Source organism: Lotus japonicus, chromosome 5 (genome assembly GCF_012489685.1).
Source record: "Lotus japonicus ecotype B-129 chromosome 5, LjGifu_v1.2".
NCBI lineage: Eukaryota > Viridiplantae > Streptophyta > Magnoliopsida > Fabales > Fabaceae > Lotus > Lotus japonicus.
In genome coordinates this window covers 7,740,232-7,764,411 of record NC_080045.1, presented here as the reverse complement: position 1 = coordinate 7,764,411, position 24,180 = coordinate 7,740,232, and the positions used below count along the sequence as shown (strand labels likewise).

General features: G+C 38.0%; 1 protein-coding gene and 1 non-coding gene across 2 annotated transcripts; both read left to right on the top strand.

Moving 5' to 3' along the window:
• Positions 1-2,297: 2,297 nt before the first annotated feature.
• TRNAD-GUC (transfer RNA aspartic acid (anticodon GUC)) lies at positions 2,298-2,369 on the top strand. The gene has a single exon. It is a non-coding gene; the product is annotated as a tRNA-Asp (tRNA).
• An 87-nt stretch (positions 2,370-2,456) lies between these two features.
• Positions 2,457-10,050, top strand: LOC130717639 (peroxisome biogenesis factor 10). Its single transcript, XM_057567954.1, has 11 exons — positions 2,457-2,667; positions 2,744-2,775; positions 2,876-2,965; positions 3,408-3,502; positions 3,598-3,808; positions 4,121-4,190; positions 4,275-4,353; positions 7,554-7,687; positions 7,855-7,946; positions 9,631-9,722; positions 9,811-10,050. The coding sequence occupies exons 1-11, from the start codon at positions 2,484-2,486 to the stop codon at positions 9,911-9,913; spliced, it is 1,182 nt and encodes a 393-aa protein (XP_057423937.1). The 5' UTR covers positions 2,457-2,483; the 3' UTR covers positions 9,914-10,050.
• Positions 10,051-24,180: the final 14,130 nt, after the last annotated feature.

Sequence of the window (24,180 nt, the reverse complement as noted above, 5' to 3'; positions counted from 1 at the left end):
TTACCTTCATCGCATCTTTTTTTTGTTTCAAAGAGTTTAAAATTTAGCTCGATCATCTTCAGTTGAGGTATTGAGTCAATAAGTCACTGATCAAATTAAACCATATTATTAATAAGTATATACTTAAATTTAGAATTGTTATCATTACATTTTTTATGGGCAAATGTTTAGTTGTTAGTAATGTTAGTAAGTTAATCCCTTCTTCGGGTTCAAACCCGGGACCCTTCACCCTTGATCCTACCCAACCCTTATATCCCTCCACTTGTTATCATTAATAATATATAATTAAACAACCTTAAAAAATAATCAAATGACAAAAATCAACAAGCTAAGAGAGTACAGACACATATTTACCCAACACTGTATGATATATTGGAGATGTCACATGTGGATCTTATCTTATCTATGAATTCTCAAGAGGAGTTGCCTCTATATTTTGGTAGTAGTTAATTAGGATTGCCGGACTAGGAAATTAAGTTCTAGCGTGTGATCCATTTCAAATTAATATCATGGAGGAATGAGGAATTGATCAACATCCGTTTTTCTTATTTTTTGTTTAGTTGATTCCTGTTCGAGCACGTGATTTATCTTCTTTTGTTGCTGGAAGAACAATATTATCTATTTGACTGCTTTTGAGTGATTAAATATACTTCGAAAGGAGAGCTTCTTTTTCATCCATGGAAGACTTCGAGCAGCAGCGATTCCGATTCTCTTCATTTGGCAATGTATTTCAGATTTTGATTAGATTGTGTTTCATTTGCCATAAAAGATTTTAACTTTACGGGGCTCTGTTAGGTTCACTAGCTTCATGTTCATGTTCCCATCAGAAAAGAATATTCTACTTTTAGAACTGAATATAAAAAAAATGAAGAGCATAGTTTGACTTGAATAGTGCATATTCATGTTTTTTTAGGGAAAGAATTGATGCTTTGGTTTTGTACTATGTGAACAAATTGTTCTGTACTTACAGTGTTAAATGCTAATTTTCTAAAAAAACTTAGTGTTAAATTATTGGGAGCAGTGTTTTATCAATATACAACCTGACTTGAATAACTATCTATTGTGGTATAGTATTTTCGGAAAAAACAATGGTCCTCTCATATGTTACAACCAGTAAACATAAATCAAGGTAATAATAAGGATAGACCCAACCACCCTAACGCCAAGCTTGATGCACTTGAATCCTAGGCCTGTTCTTCATGAAACATAACTTCAAAAACACCTCTAATCACTCAACGGTGGATATAGGCTAAACGCATTGAAAGTGATAGCTATGACCTCTAAGGCAAATCTTGGTGAAAATTGACAGGTGTATCGGCAAAAGACACTCTGGCACTCAAGTCAATTTTTTTTATCAGAAAGAGAATATTAAAGTCTAAGAAGTAAAATCAATTAGCAAAATGAATAATTAAAGTTTATATAAATGAATTATCAAATATGTATTTGTAGGCATGGTCAGACTTGTAAGTGAGACATTGAGTTTTAATGAAGTCCTTGTTTAAGGCTTCCGAAATGATGACCATGCTCAAGTAGTGTTGCAATTGTTTAGTAAATGTGTCGGCTTCGTTTCGCTCAACTAACTATTGGAGGAGATAAATCATTGTTTAGGTCGTTTCACTTGGCCAACATGGTACTCAAGATTTTAATTGAGTTAGCAATTGGATTCCTAGAGAAATGGTTCTTAAGACACATCTTTGTGCTCAGTTGGTCAGGGAGATTAAAGAAGCTAGTTGATCAATATGGTCAATGGCATTGGAAACATATTTACAAGGAGACTAATTCTTTTTTTGTTACATTGGAAAAGTAGACAAAACCAAACTAAGAACAAGCAAACGAGTCCCTCGGGATGGAAGGTTCAATTTTCACCAGAGGTCTCTCCATAAAATAAACATCTAACTTATTAGACTCGAGCCAACCCATCCGCTGCCATATTGCACTCCCTTGGTATCCAATTCAGAGACACTTGCCATGATCGATGTAGGAGACAAGGAGACTAATTCTAACTCTATTATCGACTCTTTTCAAAAAAATGAGTTCTCCTTACCATGAATATGCATATTTATAAGTCTCTTCTTGCTTTTAGTCTAGTTTCATTTATGTTTTTTTTTTCAAAGTTTCATTTATGTTTGATGGTTGTAATTCCTTCTACAGAAAGGAACTTATTTCCATTTTGGGCTTGGCCCTGTTTTTAATCAAAACAAAAACAAATGAAATAGCTAGAGGGACAAGAAAGAAAATCTATGTGATACTCATTACTATTGAAATTATTAACAAAATTTGCAAATTCTAAACAACAAGTCGTTGTAGTATAGTGGTAAGTATTCCCGCCTGTCACGCGGGTGACCCGGGTTCGATCCCCGGCAACGGCGATATTTTTTTATTTTCGTTTCTTTTTCGTTTTGGAGTTCTTTTTGTTTTTTTTTTTTTGACCAGAAATGAAATGAAATAAGATAACAGCGTTAAAATTGTGTTAGAATGCCATCATGGGGTGGGGTCACCTCGGACGCCATGCCTCCTCCGATTCCGATGCCGGACCGAGCACCACCACGGATCCACGGCGGTTCCCTCTGGCTGCTCAGCCGGAGGTGATGCGCGCCGCTGAGAAAGACGACCAGTACGCATCGTTCGTTTACGAAGCCTGTCGCGACGCCTTCCGCCACCTCTTCGGTTTCCCCTCTTTCCCATCTCAATTTCCCTTCAATTAACTGTAACTCTCCACTGATTCTGATTCATCATGTTGCAGGAACCAGAGTTGCAGTAACTTACCAAAACGAGGTCATAACCATTCCCTTGTTATCTTAAGGTTTTGTTTTGTGTTTGTTCTTGGTTGTGTTGTGTTGTGTTGTGTGTCCCTAAGTGTTGATTGCTTTTGCAGACAAAACTTCTAGGGCAAATGCTTTACTATGTCCTCACAACAGGGTCAGGACAACAGACTCTTGGAGAGGAATACTGTGATATCACTCAGGTAGTTACTGTGTCTGACTATCAATTTTGCAAATTGAGCTTTTTTGGATGCAAACAAAAAAAGCACTTATTGGAGCTTATTTAGTGCTTTTTTTAGTAGATAAGCTCTAATAAGCTCATATCCAAACAGGGTACTATTGTCATGTGCAGTAGTAGTAAAGTGTTAGTTGAGAATTGAAAATCAATTTAGAGTCTCAGTATGTCATCACTCATCAGTCATATTAGGCCCTGAATAATGGAAATTACACCAATAGTTCATGAATGACATTTTGTTTGTGAATATGTGCATTCCATAATCCATCAATAATGGGACTAATTTGACTGCAAAACATATATATTCAAGGACTTTGAGTTTGAGATTAATTTCTAATATTTAGGGACCAATACGACTGAAGTTTTTTTTTTTTTTTTCCATAGCTGATTTGATTTGATTGGTTTATTAGGTTGCAGAACCTTATGGACTTCCTCCAACCCCTGCGAGGCGTGCTCTTTTCATTGTTTACCAGACAGCTATTCCATATATTGCGGAGCGAATTAGGTTGCTTATTGTTAACACTTTCATGTTCTTCCAATCATCACTATGAATGAGTTCTGCGTGTCAAATTTTATGACGACTTGATTGTGAATTTGCAGTTCTAGAATGGCTTCCCAAGGCATTGCCCTTTCTGACTCGGAGTTTGCTGAGAGTTATGGTGAAAGTGCCCACGGGAGCAGTAGTTCTCAGATTTCTGCTGCGAATGAACTTCCTCCTTCGCCCATGTCAGGACAATCTATTACAACTCTGACAAGGTTGAAGCAGAAAATGGATAGATTTTGGTTGCATGTGGTTCAAAGATGGCCTACGGTACATTATTCCTGCAGATTTGTTGCTCATTCCATACTTATCATGTAGTCAATATATTTTCCTTTGGATACGCTTGATAATTTTTATAAAAGTATTACAACCATATACTGTTATTTGATTTTATTAAATTTTAACGGAGTTACCAGAATACCAGTTAGACTATAATTAGCCGCCCTTCAATGGAACAGCTTTTGTCTCATCCTCTTTGGGGCTTTTTTCTTCTTTATGTAATTTGACTATATTTAATTGGCAAAGTTGAAAGCTTCTTTATCCTTTTTTTTTGCTTAATCTAGTTTTATGACCCACAACCAGATACTCCCTTTTGTTCGTGAGTTGCTGCAGATGGTTCTTCGTGCTAACCTTATGTTGTTCTACTTCGAAGGTGATCCTTTGCTTGTGAGCTCATGACAGTTGTGAGATGTGTAAAAGCAAGTTTTCTAAATCTTTCTATTATTTCTTTTTGTAGGCCTCTATTATCATATATCCAAACGTGCTGCAGGCATTCGTTATGTGTTCATTGGAAAAGCATCAAATCAGAGACCTAGGTAATCTTTTGAAAATTTAAGTTATGGAAAATGTTTGGACAATAGGAGAATTTTCCTCTTGATTCAAGTAGGATTGCATGGCTTTTGCTTAATTAGAAGTAATATTGAGTATATGGAATCATTGGAATGTAAGTTAAGCCACCAGCACTGTAATCATAGTTCAGAGGTGAAAATTGAAGAACATACCATTCCTCCTACCCTTCAGTCTTAGTATCTTGACATGATCATTCAAAATTTCCAGAAAATAGAGGAAGGTGTAATCTATAGGATTCAATCAGGATGGATCACATGGAGGAATGTTTTGGGTGTATTTTACAATATAGAAATATCATTCAAGCATAAGGAAATCTTATTATTTGTTATGTTTTAGTTGTATAGAATTAAATGCTGAGCAGTAAAGAGCTAACAAGATAGTAAACTCAAATACTCAATGTTGTCAAAATTCGAATGTTATGATGGATAAGTAGTCACACAATATAGGATTAGAAATGAAACCATTAGAGAGAAAGTTGGGATCACCTTAGCTCGTTTGGGAAGCACTATAACAATAAGAGTTCAATTGTTAGAGGTGGAGGGAAGTCAAGAAAAACTGTTAATAAGTGTTTGGATTTGAATGGGTTGTTGTTAGGATTAATTATATTAGGATTTAACATAGGAATCTATCTTTATAGTATCTTTTAGATTAGGATGTTATCTCTTATTCTAGTAGGATATCTTCTGTATTTCTTAGGGATTAAGTTATTGATATTAGGATTAGTTATTATAAATAGGAGTACCCTCCTTAGGTTAGAGTTATGGATTGAATTATTGAGTTTGTAAAGGGAACCAGCCCTATTGAAGAGGAACCAGCCTCTCAGTTCCTGTTTATCCTTTTTATTTTAATATCAGTCTTATATTCAGAAAAATACCAAAAATATTCCCTTTTTTCCTATTTTCTCAATCGTTTCTCCACGTTAGGATTTTCGGATCCTAACAATTGGTCCGGCCTGCCGGATCGAAATTCCACCAGCCACCGCACGCACCATTACCTTTCCTCTTTGACTCTACCGCACCCGCCACTTCCAGTTGTCACTTCGCTACAAAAAAAAAATCAGAACTGTTCATCCGCGCACTGTTCACGTCACTGTTCATCTGCCGATTTGGGTTTTCTTTGCACGCACGTGTCCATTCACGCTTTGATTTTCTGTTCTGGGCGATAATTTTATTTTATTTGCAGAAGTTGTTGCCATCATGGTCCTTTCAATGGAAGAATGGCAGACTATTGTCGATGACTTTCCCAAGTTTGACGGGGTGGATCCATTGTCTTGGATTGCTCGGGCCGAGAAAATCTTTGAGGTCCACAATTTGCAGCGGGATCTTGATAAGTTGCAATTGACATCCCTTACCATGGACGGGGAGAAGGCCACTAATTGGTTTTATTGTTGTTGTTATCAAGATCTCGGTCTCACTTGGAATCGCTTCATCTCCCTCTTGCTTCAACGTTTTGGTTACGGGTATCGTGCTAACGTTTACAAGAGGCTGAACACTCTCCGACAAAGCAGTACTGTTGACGCTTATGTGCGGGAATTTGAAGTTGTGGTGGCCCATGTTCCTTATCTTTCTGAAGAGCGGTTGTTGGAGTGTTTTCAGCGGGGCCTCAGACTGGTGGTTGGTCTTAGGTTCCGGTCTTTCCATCCTACAACTTTGTTGCGTGCCATGGAGATTGCTCGGGAAATTGATTCAGAATTTTTCCTTCCTGAAGAACAATCACTTACTCCAGAGGCTTCTCTCCCCCCGCCTTCTAACACCGAAGGGGAAACCATTGCTAGTATTTCGGTGGAAGAAGAAGGCATACTCAAGGAGGACTCAAGCGAAGACGTACTGAAGGAGAACTCAAGCAATCAACATGTTGCGCTTACTTCTATGATTTCTAATGAGTCCACCCAAGACACAACTTTTCCGCTAGAAGGTCTCCAAGAAGATGCTGCCAATATGCCCCACATCTCTAGTATTCAACTTTTTGGAAGCACAATCTCTATAGAAGATGCTCTGATGTCAATGAATGTGAACGCGCTTCATAATGAAAAGTTTTACAGAGTAGGGGCTTCCAACCAATTCAGTACACAATTAATAATGGGCGTTGTGGATGAAGTTGGTGACTCGATGCGGAGGGATGAGGCCTCAATGCAAATGCAACCATGGGTCCTCAATGTGTTGTCCAAGCGACCTCCTCCAATGCTGCCAGATATGGACACTTGGACTCTTGTTGTTCTGGCGCTTCACTCGGTTTGCCGCCTACAATGGGACCCGGGAGGGGAAGATTGGATCTACTATGCTACTTCCAACCTTGAGGACAAGGTTGATTTTAGGGGGGGAGTATTGTTAGGATTAATTATATTAGGATTTAACTTAGGAATCTATCTTTATAGTATCTTTTATATTAGGATGTTATCTCTTATTCTAGTAGGATATCTTCTGTATTTCTTAGGGATTAAGTTATTGATATTAGGATTAGTTATTATAAATAGGAGTGCCCTCCTTAGGTTAGAGTTATGGATTGAATTATTGAGTTTGTAAAGGGAACCAGCCCTATTGAAGAGGAACCAGCCTCTTGGTTCTGAAGAGGAACCAGCCTCTCAGTTCCTGTTTATCCTTTTTATTTTAATATCAGTCTTATATTCAGAAAAATACCAAAAATATTCCATTTTTTCCTATTTTCTCAATCATTTCTCCACGTTAGGATTTTCGGATCCTAACAGTTGTAATAAAACATGATTCAAGATATGACTTCATAGCGTTGTTTGATCTATGTAGCCAACCACGCCTAGTACAAAAAGATTAGATGGTGGTTGTATTTATCTAACTTCATATCTCTCAGTATGATCATAGAGCTATATATTCCTATTGTTCTGTTTTCTTTCTATTTAAATTCAATATCTATTTAATCTTGCTTTCATGTACTAAACCTTGGGTTAGAAGACCCCCTGAAATTGCTTAGTAAAAGTTCTTCATGCAAGTGACAGTTTGTATTTTTCACTCATTCTGACTTGCCTCTTATGAAGCATTAATGTTGGTTATTAGAGTTGGAGATTACCTTTTTTAATTCCACAAACTAAGTTTCTCTATCATTTCTTATCAATCATTACAGTGTCAGTAAGTATGTTTCTTCTCAAGGATTTAGATTTAGAGCTCCTATTCTATATAATTTGGCTTGTACGCAGATACCAAATACTAGGAGTATTTCTGCTGATTCAAATTTGTGTACTAGCTGCTGAGGCACTGCGTCGAAGAAATTTTACTTCTATTGCGGGTTCAGTTACTCAAACATCCTATGCAACCCACCATACATCAGCAGGTTATATTCTTAATGAATACTTTTAACTGACTTTTCATTTGTATATTTTTCCACATGTTATTTTTTCTTAATTTTGTCTGTCTACCAGTACTAATATGCTTTGGACGTTTTTTCCGCTTTTTTCAAATAATTTGAAAATAACCTGACTACATTATCTTGTATTATAGGACATGGTTTACCTGTTTTGAATGAGGAAGGTACTTTGGCATCTCCTGATACTGACAAAGGAAGTTGGATCTCTGAATCTTCATCTTCCGAGGTTCAATTCTCTCATCAATTTATCTTTTACTCATTTTAATGATGATATTTCAAAACACGCTTGTTGCCTTGAGTGAGGTTGAAGGTGATAAGATGGCATCTATATGCTACTTGGAAATTTAGGATCTGCAATGTGATAAACTATTAGGAACCTGTATTTTATTCGAAAGTATAGGGAAAAGTCTCCCATGATTATGGCACTTGAGATCTTCTAGGGTCCACGCCTTCTTGCCTTAAGGCCTCTATTCCCACAGAAATACCTAGATATCCACAGTCTTTCCTTTGATTATTTTATAACAAACATATTTTCCTAATTCTCCCCTTTGTCCTTTCCTAATAATTCCATTATTGATTTTTTTTCATAATTATTATACTTTATGATATCTACATCTAATAATTATGTTCTAGAATTATTCTTTCTTATTGACAATAAATTAATCACTCGCTCATCCTTATTTCTCCTTTTATATACTTTCCTAAAAAACTTCTAACATGGAGACACCTTGATAGATCCCCAAATAGAGAATGGGCTGAAACAACTAACCCAAGGCCCAAGGTATGGTGTGTGTATGTGAGGAGAGGAAAGAAAGGAAGCATCCAGAAGAAGAGTGAGCTGGAAGTGTGAGAAAGGAGTGCTAGGATGAGTTAGTTACGGGAATCAGGGGGGGTATGTGTATAAAGGGAATTCTGTTAGCATGAGAGAGACATCTGTGAGTATTGCTTTTGTTAGAGAGAATAGAGAAGTTATGCTTTCTCTATAGGAGCCTAGCTCTGGAGTAGTAGTGATACTACTGTAATCATCTTCCTTTCACATAATTCCATTAAGCAATTTTCTCCCATTATTCCCTTTTCCTTTCTCTGTTGCATTGGTTCCCATCACACCTAACATAAACATACTGTTTTTGACTCATAGTGGTGCTGATCTGCTCTGGTTTGAAATTCCAATGTTGTCTCAGGACATAAAAAAGGGCTTTGCTAATTAGGGCACTTTAAGTTAGGACAGTAATTAAGGACAGAGTGAAAATAGTAAATGAAGAGTACAAATTTTTCATAATTAGAAGCATTTTATAGAAATTATTAAATACTCTTTAACCAGTGGTCTTAAGGTACTTGTTAGTAAACCTGTAGAAAAGGTGGAAACTACAAAATATAGTATATAGTTTGACTACATAGATTTACTTCTAGCAGTTTTGTACTTTTGTTCCTTAATGAATTGGAATTTGTATAATCTGGTTTGGGATTGTTATGTGGGTGTGTTTTCCCCTCTCGTCTATAATTTGTATGGGTCCTGTATTAACAAGTATTAGTACTTTAGCCATGTTCCAAATTGTTCCCTCTTTGGGTGCTGTTAATGCTCAGGCTCCTATCTAGTGCTAAATTGAGGCAAAATGGATCTATGACTAGACCACTTGGACATAGAGACTCTGATACCATGTCATGAACCTACTATTCCAAAAGTTTAAGATGTTGGGTGAAGACACATGAATGATTTCTTATTGTACTTCTAACATGTTTATTGCCAAGATCTGAAATGCTTCACTCACAGGACGCTTATTGTATATTGAGAGTTGATTTACCATCGCAGAATTAATATAGTCCTTAAGAGAATTAGATAGCTCCACGCCTCCAATGTGTCATCTTCCTAGCACCAAGTGTGTTTGATTTAATCCTTTTTCTGTTTGCAGTATCATGCAACTAGTGGTGTTAGCAAATGCACACTTTGTCTGAGTAATCGCCAACACCCAACAGCTACGTCCTGTGGCCATGTATTTTGCTGGTATTGTCTCTATGCATTCCTTAAGGGTGTTTCACTTGCACCCTCCACTTCTCTGTCTCTCATCTTCTGTTTGATGTGATCCATGTAGGAACTGTATCACAGAATGGTGCAACGAAAAGCCAGAGTGCCCTCTTTGCCGTACCCCTATAACACACTCAAGTCTAGTCTGTGTGTATCATTCAGACTTCTAGAATCTGCTTCTTGTTAGCTGCAATCTTCTATACATAGAAAGAAGATAGCATGAAAGGCAACATTTTCTGTCTTGCTAGGACTGTATAATATGAATATTTACAGAATTTAATTTTATATTAGAATCTGTTCAGTTTTATCCATATTCTTTAAATAACATTTATGATGAATCTTTGTTCTTTTGTTGGAAATAATGACCATTTATTTGTAGCACAGCTATAATTGGAAGGTGCTAGTAGGATTTATACTAACAAGTCAGTTGCATGTATTCTGTTTGAGTTGGCATACCCTTAGCTAGGAAAATTCTTGTCCCAAATAGCTAGCTTACTGGAGCAATTTCACAAAAAGTTGGCTTTGCCTCTGCAGGAGCTGACTACATAGCATGGCCACTTTTGTTCAAGCTGATTTTTGTAACGCCCCTATATTGTTTCTGACTTTCTCTTGTTACTTGTATTATATTTTGTCAACTGTTTCCAAATCAGGGAAAGCCCTAAGTGGGCCTAATGGCCCAAAATACAACAATACAGCTTAGGTCCTCCTAATTGATTATCACACATGAGGTGTTTCATGCCTTGAAGTGGAGATGACCGGTTGGATAACCATGTGGCTATCAAGTTTGATATGAACAAAGCCCGATAGGTTGGAGTGGGTGTTCTTAGAGAAAGCATTACTAGCCTATGGGTTTTGATTGAATCTAGCTTTAAAAGATTATGATTTTGGTGTCTGGTGCCTCGTACAGATTCAAGATTAATGACTTTGTTTGGTCAAAAATTAAACCCAAAGATGTCCGAGGCAGGAGGAGCTTCTTTCTTGCAGCATGTGATTCAAGGCCTAAAACCTGCTAGGTCGGCCCCTAAACTCATTTATTTTGTTGCTGATGATGTCATATTGTTTGCCTAGTCCAACACAAAGGTAATCTATCAGCATCAAACCCTCCTAAGTCGGTATTCTAATGCCTCGGATCAAAGAGTTAATGTGGCAAAATCTAATTGGTGGAAGATGAATACCTATGATGGTCAGAAAACAACAAGCTGATGTGTTAAACATACATGTTGGAAGAGCCTATAAAATATCAAGTAGGGAAGGAGTTTATGGATGTGAGACTGCAAATGAGATGCGGGACACTCTCACTGTGACTAATGAAGAAACCAATGAAGTGAAGGAAGCAGCGGTTAGCATTGTCACTCACCACTATGAGTTGTTCAGGATGGAGCCTCATGAGATTATTGACTAGATGTTTGGAAAATTCTAAACCATCACGAATAGTCTCAAGAGACTTTGAAAGCTTGTTGCAACGTCTGACCAACTTAGGAAAAATCTAAGAAGCTTGCCTGATAAATGGACACCTAAAGTGATTGCCATTGGCGAACCTAAGGTTCTCTCCACTCTAAGTGAACACATATACCACAATATTTGATTGTTGAAGTTCTAATGAGTTTATACATTAAAATTAAAGGCTTAATTCCATTTTTCATCCCTGATTTATCATAATTGTGCGATTTTGGTCCCACTATTTTAAAACGAGCGATTTGTGTCCCTCTTGTTTCGGTCGTTAACAATTTTAGTCCTTCCGTCCAAAATGTGACGGAAGTGGGTGATGTGTCCTTCACTAAATGAGCTGGCACTCAAAAAATAAATCCACATAGATAATAGATAATTTATATAAATCAACAAATATAAATTAACTATTATCATTGAGATCTTGTTCCTCATGGCTCTCGATCTGGGTATTTCTACTCCTCTTTGCTTCTCTCCGTCCAAGCTTAAATCTTACCATTGAGATCTTGTTCTTTTCCACGGTAAGTTGTTGGAGAGAAATTTGAGGGTTTCATTGAGGTTTGTGGGTCAGAAATTTCTAGGTTCCCTTCAGATCGTTGAGATAAAAAACAGTGGCGGTTCTAGATCTGTTTCGTTGAATCTTCAATGAGGGATGAATAGGCAACAAGGGCTCCGACCACTTGTTCTTGTTGTGTGTAAATATTTCAGGAGATTCAATGGTGAATTTTTGTTGTGAACTTGTGTGAAGATAGTTCTCTTGTTCATCCTCTTATTTTTCTTGTTCATCTTCAGTTCTGTCTACTACTGCAATTATTTGGGATCACTACTGGTATGTTCTAGTTGTGGCAAAAATGGTGGGGCTGTTTGTATTATATTGAACAGGGTGGGGTTTCTGCAACAGGGTGATGTTGTTCTTGTTTGTTCATGTAGTGGTGTATTGGTTCTGAAGTGTTTCTTTGGGAATGGTTTGGTGGTTGTGTGGAGATACAAGCTCGTTGAATCTGTTTCGTGCTGTATCTGTTTATGTTTCTTGAAAATAATAATATTAATAATTTCATTTTAATTAGATTTATTGATGTGGCATCTATGTGGATGCTTTGTTGGGGTTCCAGGTCAATTAATGAAGGCCACATCACCCATTCCGTCAAGTTTTAGATGGAACATTAACGGATGGACTAAAACTGCTGACAACACAAACAATGGGGACCCAAATTGCTCGTTTTAAAATAATGGGACTAAAATTGCACAATCATGATAGATGAGGGACGAAAAATGGAATTAAGAATTAAATTGAGGAGGTAAAGAGTCTAGAAGTGACTATGAGATCGCGCATGAGAACGGGTCATACATATATTTAAACCGTCCAACATTGTACAATGGTCATTGTCCTATTAAGCATATATAGTAAAGATATTCTTCTCTATAAATTGTGCACTCCATATCCACACGCCAGAAATTATACCACTTTTTATCTTCTCAAATTCTCTTGATAGATATTTTTTTTTGTTACAAAAGGAAAACTAACAAAGTCGATAGCTAAATTAGAATATCAAGATAGAGACTCAATTATAAAAGATGGGGGAAGTCTCCAAACACGACGCATGGACCCTCCCTGCAAGCTTGACGGGCTATCTACTTATTATTATTGCTATATATTTTTGAAGCTAATTATTGCTAAATACTTATTAATGGTTTAAGACTTCACCTACTTCTTTGTTTTCTTATTATTCTCATAGTCCCTATGTACAACACAAGTAACTTATTTTAATTTATGTGCATATAACACAGATAAATTTGTCAAATTTAAAATGGATACATATTGTAAATTCAAATACTTCTTTCAATGATAGGGATGGGCTGTGAGGTTTGTTCTTAATGGTCTTTATTCCTGACGAAGATTTTGCAATGGACTCATGGCCCTGGACTTTGGATGTGTTTTTCCAAAAAAAAATTAAAAAAAAAAAACAGACTTCTAATGGCTATGGGGAACACCGCTAAATAATTGTGTAAAATGTCTTTTTTACTTTATCCTCTCATCGATCCCTGAAGGGTTTAATTTATCTTATCGATGTAAAATCCAAAATTAATTTTCAGAATGTATTTGATATTCTGAAAAACAATTTATGAAAACAAATAGTCTTCTAGAAATCTATTTCCGTTATGTCATGAATATATTTCATAAACTAATTTCCAAAATATTATTTTCCCATTCAACAAAAACAAATTCAAAAAATATGCTTTCTCTAATTTAGTAAACTAATTTCAAAAAAATTATGACTTTTTGAAAATTAATTTTCACAAAATGTGTTTCATATTCTGAAATTTAATTTTTAAAATTTGAGAAAAAAGTGAAAATTAATTTTTGGTAACAACAACGTCACCATCACCTTGTCTCTATTTTGCTGAGAGTAGTTTGGGAATTAGGGTTAGAGAAAAAAGATGAACGGCATATAATGAAAAAATCTAGGCAACAAAATTGACCAAAAATAACACTAGGCCAAAAAAAGTAGTTATAGTATATCCAACACAAGAGTCTCCCCTCGTTAGTTTCTTCGTGCTTGGCAATTAAATAATTCCACACCCAACACAAGCAAGCAAAGCAAGTGTTGAACTTGAATATGAATCTAAAAAGAAAAAGAAAAAGAAAATCTGTGTTGTGTATGGTGGAAATTTGAGTGGGACATGATGTTGGGAAATTTGTACCCAAACTTATATCTCACGTCCAACAAGACACAAGTAAGCAGAGCACACGTTGAAAGAGAAAACAAGTTGAAGTTGTTGTCGCCACTCAACTACGCAATCTACTGTGCAACACTATGACTTCAGCTCGCGTGTCATCATGGTAACAAGGTAACAAAACAAATGAGAACAACTACACTCTAGACATCGATCATAACTTGTGTACGATTTTACTCAATGATTTTCTACAAATTTAATCCCTTAAGGGCCCGTTTGGTGCGACGTATAGTATAAGGCCTGATAGTATAAGACCTGATAGTATTAGGCCTGATAGTATAAGCCATGATAACTTTCTTATACTATCCAGCGTTTGGTCATACTCTATATAATTTACCGTATCATTTAAATTAATACAATTTTATATTTAGTGAAGTATTGAATAATGATATATAATAAAAATCAAATATGGAGGTGATTATAACGATGGTGGCGGTGGTGATGGAAGTGGTGGTAGGTTGGTGTTGGTGGCGGTGGTGGTGACAGTGGAGATAGGTTGGTGGTGGTGGTGGCAGCGATGGTGGTTGTGGTGGTGGTGATGATAGGGTGGTAGCGGTGGTGGTAAGGCAGTGGCGGTAGCGCCTGCGGTAGGGTGGCGACTACGGTGGAGGGTGGAAGCAATGGTGGTGGTGGTGGCGATAGGGTGGTGGTTATGGTGTCGGTGGTGGCGACAATTATGGTGGTGGTTGTGGTGTCTAGGTGGCGGTGGCGACAACAATAGTGGTGGCGGCGGCGGTGGTGGTGATCGGGTGGTGGCAGCGATGGTGGTTGTGGTGTTGGCGATGATAGGGTGGTGGTGGTGGTGGTAAGGCGGTGGCGGCTGCAGTAGGGTGGCGGCGCCGGTGGAGGGTGGTGGCAATAGGGTGGTGGCGGTGATTATGGTGGTGGTGGTGGCGATATGGTGGTGGTTGTGGTGTCGGTGGTGGCGGTAGGGCGATGGTGGTGGTGGCGGCAACACCAGGGGTGACGGTAGGCCGGTGGTGGTTGTGGTGACGGTAGGGCGGCGGCGGTGGTGGTGGTGGCGGCGGCGGTGGTGATCGGGTGGTGGCGGCAACACCGGTGGCGGTGGTGGTGCCAATGGTGGTGTAAGTTGGCAGCAATGGAGGGTGGTGGTGATGGTGACTTATACGTCATAACCTTATCATGCCTTATCCATCACTTACATGATGGATTAAATAATACGTCATTTTAACGTATAATGGGACTTTGATGGATAAGCTTATACAATACGATGTCATCACCAAACAATGGATAAACTCATAATGTATCGTATAAGCTTATACTATCATGCCTAATACGTTGTGCCAAACGAGCCCTTAGTTACTGTTATTCTAATTGAGGTGGTTTTTTTTAGATGAAACAAGGAGATTTGATGAAAAAAATGCATATTTTAATAACAAATAGGGAGATTAATTCCATGATTGTAGCGTTGATTTATTTTTTGTTTAATAAGAATTTATGGAATTAAATGTTGACAGTCATTTGATGGTGTGTAGGGATGACAATGGGTAGGGTCTGGGTAGGGTGCTATAGTACTCATCCTCATATCCGCGTTTTTAAAAATTACTTGTACCTGTTCATATACCTGCGTGGGTAGCAACTTGAATGTTTGTCTCCGTACCCTCTCGATACCTATGCCCGTACCCGTGCCCATTACCCGCAATTTAGCTAACCAAAATATATTTTTCACTATTTTTGTTAACAGAAACATAACTAACTTTTAAAATATAAAACACTAATATAAATACAAAAGATTATATAAATATTTAAAAAATAAAATCATTCAACTAATAATATTTTTTAGAAGGATTAAGCCAGAAATATATAACTTTAAATTTATAATTTTAGATTTGTAATATAGTCCTAAAGTTGTAGGTTATTAAAAATTCTTCAGATCTATCGTTAGCACCTTTGGGACCTTCGTACGATGTGATGAAGAGACCATTAAGCAATCACGCTTTGATATGGCAAGAATCCTGATCTCATCTTCAACTCCCTGCTTCCAAGGTAGATACATTGAGGCAATGTTAAATGATGCGACCATCAAGATCTGGGTTGAAGAAGACACTGTCTTTGCTGAAGGCCCTGCTGCTCCGAAGCTACCATCGGATTCTGGTTACTCGGGTTTCACTACCCCTTCGTCCTCGACTGGGGAAATGGAACAGTGTGGTGAATCGATGGTGGCTGAAACAGAGCCCTCACCGGATTCGCCCATGTCAGGCAGCCATGGTGACGGTGATGACTCTTCTGAGGAAGTGGGTCCGCCAGAGCATATCTCTACTCGAAATATCATACCTGTCATTGGTCAGAACCCTGAGCCATCTGACTTATCCTGCTCTATCATCGATTTGGGAAACAATTTCAAATTTTTATCCAATCAGGGAAGGGGGTCAACTATGGTATTGGAAGGGAAGTTTATCATGGTACAATCAGGGGGCGTTGTGCTCACAAAAGTGATACCTACGAGTTTGGACACAGGGCTTGCCAGAGTGCTAGAGGGTCTTAATGTATCCAATGCTTTTGGCGCTTTTATGAGGTCAACGCTTGGATTCCCAAATACCTCGTATCCAATGAGGGCCGCTCCCAGGGTGGACCCCAATTCCCTGAGTGCCTACTTCAAGGATCAAGTTTACAATATGACTCCTATTATACTAGCTTCTAATGGGATGGAAATTGGGCCATACAGAGAAATTGGGCCAGCTACTATTGGGCCATTGCCAAACTTAAATCTGGTGGATGTAGAGATCCATTGTTTAGATTATCACAGCTTTCAAAGCTTGCAAACACAATCCGCTATTGCAGGTCCTTCCTCTCCGCTGACTATTCCTGCTATTGAGAATCCTATAATAGCGAAAAGGCCTAGGGGAAGACCACGCAAGATTAAACGGGGCAGAAGTAAAGCTCCTCAGATTGAGCTAACAACAGAACCGATTGAGGAAACAAGCTTGGAGGTCGTGGAGGATCTCAATTCCCTTCAAGAGGTACCCATTTCTAGCTCATATCATGATGTACCAGAAAGAGCCAAGAGAGTGTTAGATCTGGGTCTGAGTGTGGGAGTGATCTTGGATTGCTCGGAGGAAATAGCCATTGAAACGTTAGTGGACCAAATTAACTCCCACAGAGCTATCTGATGGGTAGAAAATGGATATCTTGGAATGTAAGAGGGATGGGGTCCTCTACCAAGAGAGAAGTGATGAAGCAGATTTTTGAGAGGGTTAAACCAGAATTGATTCTTCTGCAAGAATCAAAATTAACCGAGGACAGAACTGATATTATCCTGGAATGGGCTCGATCTTTGAAATTAGAATGTGAATTCGTGGTGTCTGATGGAGCTTCAGGGGGTCTGGCCACACTTTGGAAGGGCTCTATGTTCCAGCTTCAGAGAGTTATAAAGAATCACAGGTTCCTCTTCACTTCTTTTCTCTATGCTACTGGTGGTATTGATATATTGGTGGGAAATGTTTATGGTCCTAACTCAGACGATCAAAGAGATGAATTTTTTGATGGCATTAGTCACTGCTTATCTGATGCCCCTATCATCATAATTGGGGGCGATTTCAACACGATTCTGAACGATGGCGAAAGAAAAGGATCAGGACAAGTCTGCAGTGGGAATCCCTCTTTCAAATCCTTTGTGGAGACCCATCTCCTCCTAGACTTACCTCTGTTAGGAGGGGACTTTACTTGGTTCAGCACCAGAAACGGGGGACTGTGGAGCAAATTGGATCGTTGGCTCTTGAATGAAGATGCACTACTGCAGTTTAATGGAGCTAGCCAGGCAGCAGAAGAATGGGGAATTTCTGATCACAGGGCCATAACTCTATCCTTGGGCAATAGGGATTTCGGTCCCAAACCGTTTTTCTTTTACAATTTCTGGCTCATGGAAGATGGGTTCAAGAAATTAATTGAGGATTGGTGGGGATCGATTCTAGTGGATGGTTGGTCTGGCTATGTCATAATGCAAAAACTAAAAGGTCTGAAGGAGAAAATTAAGGCATGGAGAAGGACAAGAGGCCCTTGGGGTTCTTCCAGGATCAAAGTGTTGGAAGACCAATTGCAGGAGATTCTTAGGAAAATGGAACTAGAAGGGGTGGATGATGAGTCAAGAAAAGCTCGCCTTGAAACTTTGAACAATCTGTGGAGAGAATACAGGCTAGAAGAGCGAATGTGGCTGCAAAAATCCCGTATCAGGTGGCTGAAAGAGGGTGATAGAAACACCAGCTTCTTTCATAGAACCTGTAAAATTCGACAATCTCGAAGGAGCATTGAACAACTGCAATTCAATGGGGTTGTGCTGGAAAACCCACGAGCCATTAAAGAAGCGGTCTTTAATCACTTTCAATCCTTTTTCAAAAGGGACAGAAGATTCAAGGCAAAGTTATCATGTGCCAACCTCTCAAAAATTACAGCAGCTACTAAGAACCGATTAGAGGAACCGTTCACAGAAGCTGAAATTTGGGAATCTCTCAAATCTTGTGAAAGTAACCGTGCACCGGGGCCGGATGGCTTCAATATGAGTTTTTTCAAAGAGTTCTTGGGATTGGTAAAGAATGACATTGTCAAAGTCTTCCAAGAGTTTCATGCTCATGGTAAGCTTGTGAGAGGTTTAAATGCGGCCTTTATTGCCCTCATTCCTAAATCCCAAGAGCCAAGTTCCATATCCGACTTTCGACCAATTAGCCTGATTGGGAGCATTTACAAGCTCATTGCTAAAGTGTTGGCAAATAGACTCCAAGGGCTCATGCCGTTGATATTGACCCCAAACCAATTTGCCTTTACGCATGGACGACAGATATCTGATTGTATCCTAGTTGCGAACGAGGTGGTGGATTCCATGAGAAAAAGAAGAGAGGGAGGACTTCTCTTGAAGCTTGATTTTGCGAAAGCATATGACAATATTGATTGGGATTTCCTACTAAATTTGCTCACTGAAATGGGATTCGGTGACAAATGGACTTGGTGGATCCAAGCATGTATTTCCACAGCGTCTTTGGCGGTGCTTGTTAATGGCTCACCCACAGACTTTTTCAAGATAGAGAAAGGTCTCCGTCAAGGCGATCCTTTATCTCCAATGCTCTTCAACATTTGTGTGAATGGGCTTTCTTGCATGTTGAACCAGCTCCTACTAGGAGATCATCCTAGTGCCTTCAATATGGGAGGTGACCTTCTCATTAATCACCTCCAATTCGCGGACGACACTTTAATCTTTTGTGAAAAAGATAGTGGGCAATTGGAGCGGATAGGGGGCATTGTGGAAATTTTTCTGGCTATATCTGGTTTAAAGATTAACTATTCTAAATCCCTCTTGTTGGGTTGCAATGTAGAGAACACTGAATTGGAGAGCTTGGCTGCCCTTCTTGACGTTGAGGTAGGAAACCTTCCTATTCAATATCTCGGGGCCCCTTTAGGGGGTACTCCCAAACGAAAAGCTTTTTGGAACCCCGTGATCGAAAAAATGCGTGTCAAATTACAATCCTGGGATTCTAAATTCCTATCTTTAGCTGGAAGACTCGTCCTACTGAAATCGGTAATAAGTGCAATACCAGTTTTCTTGATGGCAGTGTTTTTGGCTCCTGTGGGGGTGATAGGAGACATAGAAAAATTAATGAGAACTTTTATGTGGGCAAATTCCAATGGCTCAAAAAAGATTCACTGGTTGTCATGGGAAAAGATTTGTAAGAATGCAAATCTAGGAGGCCTTGGATTGGGATTTTTTGGGGTGGCGCAACAAGGCCCTATTGCTCAAATGGTTATGGAGATTTGGGAGTGAGAAACATGCCTTATGGAGGAGAGTAATCTGTGTGAAGTATGGCATTAATGATAGCATAATGTTTTTTCATTCAGAAGTGGATGGCATTAGAAGAACTTCTCCAATTCTCCAGGATATCCTCAAAATTGCCTTGGAAGACACATTGATTGCCAAAGCATTCCGGGATAAGTGCTTCTGCAGTGTAGGCTTTGGAAGAAATATCCGGTTTTGGAAGGATCCATGGGCGGGGATGGAGTCTTTGCAAACCTAGTTTCCTCGACTGTTTTCCCTGGTTGTGGATAAAAATTCCATGCTCTGTAACAATGGGATCTTTGTGAACGGGGCCTGGTCATGGAACATAGGCTTTAGACGAAACTTCTTTGGATGGGAATCAGAGGTCCTTACTGCGTTGTACCAAGTTATTAATACTGTTATCCCAAGCCGCGTGGAAGATAAACTAATCTGGACAGGGGATGTCTCAGGCTTGTATTCTGTAAAAGCTTTATTGTCAGTGGTGGAATTTAAGATCTTCTCGGCACCAATCTGGTCTATTCCCCAGAGAATCCGAAAAATCGCACCAGCAAAAGTGGTCCAATTCTTCTGGCAATTGTATGAGGATCGCATTGCCTCTCGAGCTAATTTAATGGCGAGGGGAGTGACCATTGAAAATGGGGGTATGTGCGGGATGTGCGGTTTGGAAGTTGAAACCTCAAGTCACCTTATGTTATTTTGCCCTATCCCATGGAAAATCCTAAACTCAGTGCTGGAGCGTGAAGGGGTTTTATGGTGCTGTCCTTCTGGAATTCGAAACCTGATGTTAGAATGGCCTGAGCTTAGGAAGAAAACTGATTCCCTACTTTGGGAGCTGACACCCTTTTCCATCTTCTGGTCAATTTGGCTAGAAAGAAACCAGGTATTATTCAAGAACCAATCTTCTTCCTTTGATTCTGTTTGGGACATGCATATTTCTAGGATCTATTCTTGGGTACATGGTTGGTGGAAAGAATGCCCTTATTCACCATATGATTTCTCCCAATACTTCGAGGAAATCAGAATTCATACTCCCAGGGATATTGCACGAAAAGTTGAGTGGCTTTCCCCAATTGCTGGTGTTTTAAAAGTTAATGTTGACGGCTCCTCGAGGGGTTCCCCTAGTCCTAGTGGTATTGGCGAGGTGGTCCGTAATCACAGTAAGGAATTTGTGGGAATTTTTTCTGAGGCTGTGAGCATGCTCTGGGCATATGAGGCTGAGGTACTGGCAATTTTGAAAGGTCTCCAATTCTGCAAATCACACTGTCTCAATCATCTCCTCATTGAAAGCGATTCTATCCTAGCTGTAGGATGGGTTAACAATAAGTCTAATAGACCTTGGAAGCTTGGCAACGAACTGAACTTGATTGATAATTTGAGGATAGAACTCGATGTGTTGGAAGTTGCTCATATTTTTAGAGAAGCCAATCCAGTTGCGGATGCTCTTGCAAAATCTGGAGTGGAACGAGAGACCCCTCTTAGTGTTTTATTTCAACAGTGCTAAATCTGGTTTTGGCTTGCCATTGCTCCTCTTGACCCTGCTGCTGTTTTCGTGATTCTATATTTGTTTTAGTCTTTCTTTAATATGTTTTACTCATCTGTTTGGTTTATCTTGCCTACTTGAGAGGGTTGGTCTCAAGGCTATTTTCTTATCTATATAATCAGTTTTCCTTTCGAAAAAAAACTTACTAATTTTATAAACAAATTACAAAAGATTATATAAATATTTAAAAAATAAAATAATTCAACTAATAATATTTTTTAGAAGGAATAAGCCAGAAATATATAACTTTAAATTTATAATTTTAGATTTGTAATATAGTCCTAAAGTTGTAGGTTATTAACTTACTAATTTTAAATACAAGTGGGAGTAAATTAGCAATGATTATGAATACCTTAAATAGTCATATTTTTTTTTTAAATAGTAATTTGAAAGTTATAGCTTAAGTTAATTTGTTCATATATTACCAAATAATAATAATAATATTAATAATTACCAAATTCCATGATTGTAGCGTTGATTTATTTTTTGTTTAATAAGATTTTATGGAATTAAATGTTGACATTGTCATTTGATGGTGTGTAGGGATGACAATGGGTAGGGTCTGGGTAGGATACTATAGTACACATTCCCATATCCATGTTTTTAAAAATTATCCGTTCATGTTTCCATACCCGCGTGGGTAGCAACTTGAATGTCCGTCTCCGTACCCTCTAAGTACTTATATGCTCGTACCTATTACTCACAATTTAGCTAACCAAAATATATTTTTCACTATTTTTGTTAATAGAAAACAAAATCAGAACTAACTTTTTAAATACAAAACACTAATATAAATACAAAATATTATATAAATATTTAAAAAATAAAATCATTCAACTAATAATATTTTTTTAGAAGGAATAAGCGAGAAATATATAACTTTAAATTTATAATTTTAGATTTATAATAGAATTTAATGGAAATACATTGTCAGTGTAAATATTTTTTACACATGCATCCAATGATGGGTCGCCAAATCAGAAAATAAACTTTAAATTTAATTATAATAAAATGGAACATAAATGTTTTTGAATACGTCGCATCCAATGATTGGACGTTGTGTAAAAATACTTTACACTGGCATTGCACAACCATTAAACTCTTTATAATATAGTCATAAAGTTGTAGTTATTAACTTACTAATTTTAAAATCAAGTAGGAGTAAATTAGCAATGATTATGAATACCTTAAATAGTCATTTTTTTAAAAGAGTAATTTGAAAGCTATAGCTTAAGTTAATTTGTTCATATATTACAAAATAATAATAATAATAATAATAATAATAATAATAATAATAATAATATGTGTGCGGGTATGAGGCGAGTTAGGTACTATAATACTCATACTCGCACTCATACCCGCTACTTTTTGCGAGTAATTACCCATACTCAACCTCAAACACATCTAGCGGGTTTTTACCCTACCCATAATGGGTATTTTTTGTGAGTACCTTATGGGTCCAAGACCCATTGTCATCCCTAATGGTGTGGAATTAATTTGTGAAGATACAAATTTTGAAATGCAAATAAGGTAACTAATCCACAGTTTCAGCATCGAATAAGGAACTAATCAATAGCAATTCTTTTTTTGAAATAGGAATAAAATAAAAATCCTACTTGAGCATAGCTAAGATGGCAATGAGGTCATAATGGCAACCGCGATGAACATGAGGATTTAGACCTAGGAAGTGTTGGGGCTATGTCAAAGCAATTCTAGAATTCTTGCACATACTCAGCTGGAAACAATGTCGGTGCTGATGCTACGAACTACCAAACACAAACAAATATAACCATAGGTATGAAAGTGCATGAAATAACGAAGATCAACTATCAAACTAGGAAGAAATTTTTATTGAGAAAATGACCATATCAAGTGGCTATAAAGTTTTATCAGCAATCTGAATTACTTATTTCACACTGCAAAATACTTGAATATTGAATATTGACTATTGACCTTTGAGTCCTTTACATTGAAATAGACCAAACATCACGATTTTTTACTAATGAAATAACATTACCAAACACAGAGACGAGAGAGGAGGAAGTAAGGGAAAGGAAAATTACTCACACCTGACCTAATTTGATGTAGGTTGCCCCCAAGCGTACAAACAACCTCCTCAAATAAAAGTCATGCTTAAACATACTTGAGATGACGATGAGTTCATAATGGCAGCCACGATGAAGAGGAGGATTCAAACCTAGGAACCTGGCCGCATGTGAAGATGAAAATTATGGAAAATAGGCAGTGGGTAAAGGATATTTGAAAATTTGGAAACTGAAAACCATAAATCAATTAAGCCCTAAATACCGGAGTTATCTCTGTCGTGTAATGGAGATTAGTGAGGTCGCGAGTGGCGATGTTTAGAGCGGCCATGAGTTCTACGGACAATAGGCTTCAGACGTTAACAATGTGAAACAGAAAATTTGGGAATACGATAAGAACTCTTGATTTGAGGACAACATATAGTCTCGATTTGCTAATTTGAAGGTGGAAATGGCTATGATCTCGATCTGCTGCTTGAAATTAGAACTAAATCGCAGAGATTAGTACTTTTCTCCTTCAATGGAGGAACATGATGCGAGAGGAGCACAAGGTTTGAGATGGAAGAGAGATACCAGAAAGAATAGGGTGGTGAGAGAGAAAGAGAAAAAAATATATGCATGAAAGGGAAACATGATTGAAGAGTGCTAGGAGAGAAGGAGAAGACAAGTGGCTTTGAATAGTGGAAGCCAAAACTAATTGATGAACGGAAAGAGAAGGGCGTGAGAGAAATAGAGAAACAGATTGAAGAGCGTTGAAATCAAAGAGGGTGAAAGGGAGAATAATGAAAGAGAGGGAATGAGGATGGAGGATGAAGTGACATGTAGGATTTGGACGAAAAATAGTCAATCATCGGATGTCACGTCAGATATTAGGTAGCTTAGAATTTTAGC

What these genes read in the sequence shown, in the direction of transcription:
- LOC130717639 (XM_057567954.1), top strand. Translation starts at nt 2,484, where the DNA reads ATGGGGTGGGGTCACCTCGGACGCCATGCCTCCTCCGATTCCGATGCC. An exon ending in TGGTTCAAAGATGGCCTACG is followed by an intron (nt 3,809 to 4,120) that starts GTACATTATTCC and finishes ACCCACAACCAG; the next exon opens with ATACTCCCTTTTGTTCGTGA. An exon ending in GCATCAAATCAGAGACCTAG is followed by an intron (nt 4,354 to 7,553) that starts GTAATCTTTTGA and finishes GCTTGTACGCAG; the next exon opens with ATACCAAATACTAGGAGTAT.